Here is a 9395-nt window from a genome sequence, read left to right on the forward strand (position 1 = left end):
CCTTTGACAGTAAATCCAAGCCATGTCTGGAGGTTTAAAAATATTCTTTAAAACATCCTTACCACGGATGGTGCTTTAAAAATATTCTTTAATAAATCCACGTCTTAGTTTAAAAATATCGTTTTAAAAAACTACGCATGTAAAAGCCCGAAAACATATTTAAACAAATCACTCATGATCATTCTTCATAAAATACTAAACTCTTAGTAACCAATACCGTCATGGGTACTTTAAAAAGCAAAAAGTGGTGGTTTCTTATTGTTCAAAATTTTTCGATAAGACTAATATTACTAATTTTGGAAAATAACAACAACAGCAACAATTGTTTATAAACATTATCGATATGCAATTTGTGTGTGTATTCCCTGATAAGCTACAAATAATTTTTGATAACCTCTTGAAAAAAAAACTAAACACCGGCAGTTCAAATGTTTTAGTTCTAATCACACCATTAACATGAACACCGGTGCCGGTCAAATTCTTGATCTCATAGCTGATAAATATCACTATGTGGGATATGTTTTAGAAAAGAAATGGAATGGCTTGCTGGATATTATAGGTAAATTATTGAAATTTGCAATTAAGAAATTAATAATCCAAGTATTTTCTAAACAGGTGATGATCCCCAAATCGTGTGGATCTTGGGTACCACTGCGGTATTTATGCTGGTCTATTGGCTGAATGCCAGTTGGTATACCTTTATGGATGTCACCTTGAAACCGAAGTCTGCACGAAAATATAAAATTCAGCCGGAGAAAAATGCACCTGTTGAAACGAAAAAACTTATTGAGGTTAGTAGTGTGCACCAATGGGATCTTTAAAGTCAGCTTTTTATGCTCAGGCACTGAGGACAAGTTTTTCTATAGGAAAAAAAACGAAAATCAATTTTTTCTATGGAAAAAATTCTTTATCCTCTATGGAGAAAATTCCCAATCTCTGATGAAAGAAATTTTTCGTGTAGACAAAATTCCCCAGTTTCTGGCGAAAATAAAAAATATGTTCTAAAATCCTGCAAATAAATTAGTACCCCTTCTCTTCCTAACAGGGCATCCTTAATGTCTTAATGAACCAGACCCTTGTCGGAATTCCCATGTATTATATCCTCTATCACACACTCTTCAAGGTCCGTTGCAATCAGACACCCCTACGTGAGCTACCCACCATGCAAAAGGTCCTCTTCGACATAGTCGTCGTTTCCATATTAGAAGAATTCTATTTCTATTACATTCATCGGGCAATGCATCACAAATCGATATATAAATATGTCCATAAGAAACACCACGAATGGACTGCGCCCATTGCGGCGATAACCTTCTATGCTCATCCCTTGGAACATATCTTTTTGAATTTAATACCCGTATCGCTGTCGTTTGCATTGGTCCGCTCGCATGTCTTTACCGTCTGGCTGTTCCTGACATTGGCCATCTTCAATTCAATGGCAGATCATTCGGGATATTCATTTCCACGTTCCGGCTCTTCGATACGTTATCATGATTTGCATCATTCGAAGTGAGTTTGTTTTTGTTTTTTTGAGAAATGAATTTTAGAATTTTTTCCCAATATTTTCTAATTTTATTCCGATTTCAGATTTAATTATAACTACGGCATGTTTGGATGGTTGGACAAACTTCATGGAACCTATAGAGAATCTAAAGTGGAAACGGAACCTAGTGTTAAAAATAAGGGCAAACATATCAAAGACAAAAGTGTAAATAAGAAAATGAAGAATAAATAAATGTACCTAAGTCGGAACTACAAGGGTGGACTTTTTAAATAATATTTTCGACTTTGTCTTTTGAGAACTTACTTACTTACTTAGCTGGCTTGTGACAGTAGTAGCTGCAGCTCGATACGACTGACTATGTCGATGTCCGTGTATAGATTGTAAAGTTCGTGATTCATTCGACGGCGATATTCACCGTCAACGCAGATCGGTCCATAGATCTTTCGCAGAATTTTTCTCTCAAACACTCCAAGAGCCTCATCTGCTTGCGCAAGTACCCATGCCTTAGATTCATATAACCGCACGGGCAGTACCAGCGTCTTGTAAAGTGTGAGTTTGGTCCGGCGGGAGGTGGCCGTGTTTCTAAACTGCTTACTTAGACCATAGTAGCATATTTTGGCAAATACTATCCTTCCCCGAATTTCAAAACTGATGTCATTAGTTTTTTTTATGTCAGTACCAAGGTATATAAAACCTTTAACTACCTCGCTGTCGTTCTCAAGTTCCACAGTTGGACCGAGTCAGCTTGGTCTTCTCGCCATTTAATGCCAGACCCACTTTGGCAGATTCCTTCTCAATTTGTTCAAAGGTGGCTGTTACCTTTTTAGAATATTTACTTACTTAGCTGGCTTGTGACAGAACTTTCGTTCCATACGCCGAGCTTAAAACAAATTTCCAGGCGCCTCGGTTTTTTGCGCAGTTTTTCCAATTTGAAATACCATATTCGGCAATGTTGTCTTCCAATTGGTCTTTCAATCTTATTCGTGGCCTTCCCCTTCTGTGTGAACCATCAGTTGGTTCGCTTTTATATGCCTTTTGAGCTGGGGCATTGTCGTTCATTCGCACAAGATGGCTTAGCCACCGTAGTCGCTGCAGCTCAATACGACTGACTACGTCGATGTCCGAGAATAGACATAGATCTTTCGAAGAATTTTTCTCTCAAACACCCCAAGAGCTGCCTCATCTGCTTGCGCAAGTACCCATGCTTCAGATCCATATAACCGCATGGTTAGTATCAGCGTCTTGTAAAGTGTGAGTTTGGTCTGGCGGGAGGTGTCCTTATTTCTAAACTGCTTACTTAGACCATAGCAGCATCTTTTGGCCAATACAATCCTTCTCCGAATTTCAAAACTAATGTAATTAGTTTTATTTATGACAGTACCAAGTTCCAAAGTTGGTCCGAGGCTATTGGACGTCTTGCGCGTTGATACCATCAGCTTGGTATTCTCGCCATTTACAGCCAGACCCACTTTGGCAGATTCCTTCTCAATTTGTTCAAAGGTGGCTGTTACCGCTCGCAATGTTCGACCCATTATATCGATGTCATCAGCGTAGGCGACATGTGTTGTTTGGTGTACAGAGTGCCATTTCTGTTAACTTTTACCTCTCGTATGACCTTTTCCAGCAGGATGTTGAACAGGTCACACGACAAACTGTCACCCTGTCTGAATCCTCATTCGGTATTGAAGGGCTCTGATAAATCCTTTCCGACTTTAACTGCTGACATTGTACCAGTTAAAATTATCCTGCTTAGTCGTATTAATTTTGCAGGAATGCCGAACGCAGGCATGGCTTTAAACACCTCTGAAGGGATAGGGCTGTCGAATGCGGCTTTATAGTCGACGAATAGGTGAAATGTGTCGATGTGTTTTTCGTGGGTCTTTTCTAGGATTTGGCGCAATGTGAAAATCTGGTCAATTGTGGATTTGCCAGGTCTGGTCCAATTATATCATTGATTTCAGTCGTTCACACTGCACAGGGATAGGGCTGTCGAATGCGGCTTTATAGTCGACGAATAGGTGAAATGTGTCGATGTGTTTTTCGTGGGTCTTTTCTAGGATTTGGCGCAATGTGAAAATCTGGTCAATTGTGGATTTGCCAGGTCTGTTCCAATAATATCATTGATTTCAGTCGTTCACACTGCACACTGGATAACATTTTATATGCTATGTGAAGTAGACTAATTCCTCTATAGTTGACACATATCGTCTTGTCTCCTTTTTTGTTCACGGGACACAGGATGCTGAGGATCCAATCATTGGGCATGCATTCCTCTAGCCAAATTGTACTAATCAGCTGGTGCTTGCTCCTGACCAGCATCTCACCACCAGTCTTGCATCGTTCGGCTGGTAACCCATCGGCTCCTGCTGCTTTATTCTTCATGAGCCGATTAATTGCTACTCTGACCTCATCTTGTCTAGGTGGTATACACTCTATACCAACATATCTTATTGGTTTTGGGGCATCTTCTTCGCCGCCACTATTTGATACTAGAAGCTTTTCAAAATGCCCCTTCCAGATCCTCAACACGCTGTCTGTATCTGTCACCAGGTTTCCTTCTTCATCACTACAGGACGATGTGCCTGCACGACAGCCTTCGGTTTGGGGTTTAGTCGTTGGTAAAAAATCCGAACTTCATTCTGACTCCTGAACATCTCGATTTTCTCTCTTCTTTTTTTAAAAAATACGTTTGTCCTCTTTGCTTTTCTCCCGATCTCCATCGCATTACGTGTTGCTACTGTCTGCTGGTTTGCCCTATACGCTGCGTTTTTCACATCGGTAGCAATACGACACTCCTGATCATACCACGGGTTTCTTAATGGTGGTCTTTGGTAACCAAGCTTTTGCTACAGCTTTTAGGAGTTGGGCAATTCTCTGCTTCTATATTATTATCGGGACAAGGTGTGCTTCCGTCAAGCGGTTGGGTAAGTTCTGCGGAGTAGGCATCTGCTGTCTGTTGTGTTTGCAGTTTTTCGATGTCGAGTTTTCGTGTTACATTAGATCGCACCTTTGCTGCTACATTAAGACGAGTGCGAAACTTGGCTGCTACAAGGTTGTGGCCCGAATCTATATTCGCTCTTCGGATCGATCGAATGTCTAAAACACTGTATGAATGCCTTCCGTCTATCACAACATGATCGATTTGATATCTCGTTGTTCGATCGGGGGAAATCCAAGTGGCCTAGTGTATATCGAGATGCTTGAATCTGGTGCTCCTAACTACTGCCGTTGTCGGATGTTTCTTCATTGAGGCTGAATTTTCCGATGGTGGGGCTAAAAACATTTCCCCCGGGGTCGTCAACATTGGGGGGTGGGGGGTTAGTCTGGTTTTCTTTTTCTTTGCTTTTTTATAGTATTAATTTTTTCCGAGTGTGGGCAACTAACCTACGCCTCAATCCATGGATTATAGTTCTTATGGGTTAACTCGAGGCTCATATCAGCTAACTATTTCAACGGATGATGAAAATAGTTACCCCAGGCGACACCTCGTCCACAATTGAGATGAAAGAGGGGCCAAGATAAGCCAGGGCTTCGCCATGTTAAAACCAATGGCGTGGATTTAATAAATAATATTTAAAAAAATCAAAATCAAAGGCGTGGATTTATTAAAGAATATTAAAAAAATCAAAATTAGAACCGATCCCGTGTCATTATAAAAAATCTTTCTATTATCAATTGTCTGCAATACTTGCCTATATAATATTATGGGAATTGTGGGTTTATACCATCCATGTATAGCGAAATCAGCAAAATAATAAAAAAGTGAGGAATATCGTTCAAGTTCAGCCGAACTTAAATCCAATACTTACTGATATAATTAATCTGTTGATTTGACAAGAAATGATAAACCTATAAAACGGAGACGTAGTAGACATGTTTTAGAATATCTGCAAAAAATACTCAGAAGGTAAAAGTTTTATTAAATGGTCTACCATCTCATTATATTTATATGATAATGGAAAATTAAGTCACTTTACATGTCACTTTTATTTTCATTCATTTGCCGAACAATTACATCCCCCGATGACAACACTTTTAACAACGTTCCGACTCTGGCCCCTGGTTGTCAGAAGTTCAGAAGAGATAAGTAATTGTTGTGGTCTTTCGTTGTGTTTTTATTTTTTTATTTATTATCAATGGAATAAAATTCGAGTAGCGTCGTTGCTCAGGCAGTAATCACTGAACCTTTAAACGCAGATTAATTATTCGCAAAATATCAACACAGCGGGACGGTTGGTGCAAAAAATAAACTGCCGTCATGTTGACAAAGCTCGGAATTGAAATGCAAGAATATTGGAATAAATTCTTGGATGCTACCGGTAACAAAAAAACAAAAATATACATATAAAAATGTGTTATCTTTCCAAATACAAATTTTGGCAAAATGAAACCTATTATGCAGTGTGACATAGCGATTTTTATTTAAAATATTTTAGAATTTAATTCAAAATCATGAAATTTGAACTTTGAAATTCTTCGCATTCATTTGAATATTTTTTTGCCGTTTGTGTGTATCGCAGGCGATGATCCTACCCGTGTCTGGGTTCTAAACACTACCGTAATTGTCTTCGTCAGCTATTGGATATATGCTTCGATTTTCGGTATCATCGATTGGACCCAAAAGCCCAAATGGATTTTCAAATATAAAATACAACCGGAACAAAATGACCCTTTGGATATGCAGAAATTTTGGAAGGTAATATTTGAAATTTTATTAAATTGCCACTAGAAAAAAAGAGAGGTATTTAAAAAAAATAATCTTAAAAAAACCATGTCTTAAATGCCTTAAAAAATAATTTTTGAAAAACAGTGTCTGAAATATTTTTAATAAAAATATTCTTTAATAAATTCATGCCTTGTTTGGTCCTTAAAAAAATATTCTTTAATAAGTCCACGCCTTGTATGGTCCTTGAAAAAATATTCTTTAATAAGTCCACGCCTTGTATGGTCATTGAAAAAGTATTCTTTAATAAGTCCACGCCTTGTTTGGTCCTGAAAAAATATTCTTTAATAAGTCCACGCCTTGTTTGGTCCTTGAAAAAATATTCTTTAATAAATTCACACCTTGTTTGGTCCTTGAAAAAATATGTTTTAATAAATTCAGGCTTAAAATATCCTCGGTCCTGTTGTTGCTCAACAAATATTTTTATATCCTCCACCATAGTATGGAGAGTATATTAGCTTTGTTTTTCCGTTTGTAACGCATCAAAATAATCATTTCCGAACGTATATATATTCTTGATCAGGTTAAAATTCTATGACGATTTAAACAAGCCCGTCTGTCCGTCTGCTGTAATCACTCTAGCGTCTAAACGAATTGAGATAGATCGCCAAAATTTTGCATAAAGTCATCTTTTGTCTGCAGGCAGTTCAAAGATGGGATATATCGATCCACGTTTAGGCATAGCTCCTAATTTTCGTTATTTTGGTGTTCTTGAGCGCGTTTTTTAACCGAATCCGCCGAAATTTGGTACATTGGGTTTTTATTTGATGCCAAATATCTAAACTAATAATTATAAATATCGGTCCACTTTTTCTGGTAGCCCTCATATAAAAGTGCTCCCCAATTTTCAGTATTTTAGGGGTTTTGATCATATTTTTCCACCGAATTTGCTGTAATTTAGTATTTTGAGTTCTTAATAGGTACCAGAACTCTCCACTAAAAATTATAAATATAAGTCCATTTTTTGGGTATTCTGGACGGTACTCCATATAAGGGTACCGTCAAATAAATCCTCATAAAGTAGGTTAACCCGGAAAAAAGTTCTAATGTACAAGGAGTTTTAATTATATAATGAAAACTCCAAGTATTCGCTAATTCCTACACAATGTTGTCAATATTGGTCCCGCTTTAGTATGCCTCATATTGGTTTACAACAATCGATTGGTAGACTTGTGATTATATGTATGATCCCTATATTTTCATTTCGAAAATTTGTCAGTATTCCTATGGTGGAGGGTATCCAGTTTGTACTGTAGAGTTTTTTGTAAGTAGATAAAGTGCCCTCTTTAAAACTGAAAAAACGAACACGATTGGTATGTTCCAGTACTTTTTTTAAAAGTAAAGCTAGTAAAAGGGAAACATTTAAATATCGCTCTCAGAGTACAAAATAGTTTGAAAAGTTCGGAAATGAAAATCTAGTAAATATGCCAAAATTAGATGTCAGTACTTCAAAATCAACATAACAGCCAATTAGAAGTAGGCATTCCTGTTTACCATTTTTACTCTGCCAAATTTCTCGTGTAAAAAGTTTGCAAAGAGAACGCCATTTTGTTTTGGGCTCTCTTAAATTTGATTCAATGGCTTACCAGTTTTGTGGGTTCAGGAACGGTTTTCAAGTAAAAAGTTGCAAAACTTGGAATATTAGTAGATTTTTTTTTAGGTTCTGGAACGGAACTGATATCTTTATTTTCAAAAAAGGTATGAGGCATTTATTAAACTTGCAAATTTCCATAAGTACCCTCTTCAACCATCCAACAAAACTTCATGCATACCCCGATCCTACACCCCCACAATGATTCCAAATTCAAATTTCAAGATTCCAACTCTATTGGTTCACCCACAATTCAAATTGTACCACATTTAGTACAGAGTAGTACGAATTTTCAAAACATTCTACATACCCCAAAATTTTATGATTTCAACTCTATCGCTTCACCCACAATTTAAATTGTACCAAATTTAGTACACATTAGTACGAATTTCTAAAACTTACTACATATTTCAATCTTACTCCTCCACAGTGATCCTGACTTTAATTTCCATGATTCTAGCTCTATTGGTTCACCTAAAATTTAAATTGTACCAAATTTAGTACCATTCTGTACCCATAAGTATTAATTTTTTAAACTGAATCTGACCCTAATCCTACATCCCTACAATGATCCTAACTCCAAATTTCATTGTTCAAGCTCTATCGGTTCACCAAAATCCAAATTATACCAATTATTGTACGATTTAGTACTTTTCGTACACATAAGTAAATTTTTTCCAAAACTACATACATATCCTAATACTACACTCCGACGGTAATGTTACTTTCAATTTTCAGCATTCCAGCTCGATTTGTACCTTCAAATCAAATTTGTACCAAATATAGTACCATATAGTACATTTCGTACACATGAGTACACGCTTTCCAAACTCTCCTCATACCGACCATAGTTCTCAACCTTAATTTGGATTCCAAATTCCATTCCGAACTTAACGCGTTTTCGCTTGCTTTTTTTTAAATCTGTTATTTTAAAATTGTTGCCAATTGCATTACTTGTTTTAATACGCTTAAAGTGCGGTTTTTATCATTTACAGTTTTTTATTTGGGTCTTTAGATTTATTTTAATCTCAATAAGCGATAATTATCGGACACTAGCTCTTGTCTGACAAATATAATCAATGATAAGATAATGATCCGAATTAAGTTATAAAATGGGTGTAAATTGGCATAACCAATTGTCAATAAAAATCTTAATCTCAAAATTTTAGTCATTTCATAATTTTATAAACTATTCTAATAATGTGTCCCGTTTTCATTTCAGGCTGTTCGCCAAGTCCTTGTCAATCAATTGGTGGTGACACCAATTGCTCTCTACATTTTCGCTAAAAGCTCCAGCATGTGGTCCAGAGAAAATATACGACAATTACCCTCCCTAAAGACCTATTTACTAGACATTGCCATAATGTCGGTACTGGAGGAAATAATGTTCTACTATGCCCATCGTTTGCTACATCATCGTTCCATCTACAAATACATACACAAACAACATCATGAATGGACAGCACCTGTCGCCGCCATTACATTCTACTGTAAACCATGGGAACATATACTCAGCAATTTGGGACCCATCGCCCTTTCAACTATATTGGTAAATGCCCACATAACTGTGGCGTGGA

General features: G+C 37.0%; 1 protein-coding gene across 1 annotated transcript; it reads left to right on the forward strand.

Moving 5' to 3' along the window:
- The first annotated feature begins 427 nt into the window (after positions 1 to 427).
- LOC133338056 (fatty acid hydroxylase domain-containing protein 2-like) lies at positions 428 to 1735 on the forward strand. The gene is made up of 4 exons (XM_061546239.1): positions 428 to 559; positions 616 to 791; positions 1046 to 1509; positions 1588 to 1735. Exons 1-4 carry the CDS (start codon positions 457 to 459, stop codon positions 1733 to 1735), a joined length of 891 nt encoding a protein of 296 aa, XP_061402223.1. The 5' UTR covers positions 428 to 456.
- Positions 1736 to 9395: the final 7660 nt, after the last annotated feature.

Source organism: Musca vetustissima, unplaced genomic scaffold, assembly GCF_032173495.1.
Source record: "Musca vetustissima isolate MV318-11 ecotype Yass unplaced genomic scaffold, APGP_CSIRO_Mvet_v1 utg28897, whole genome shotgun sequence".
NCBI lineage: Eukaryota > Metazoa > Arthropoda > Insecta > Diptera > Muscidae > Musca > Musca vetustissima.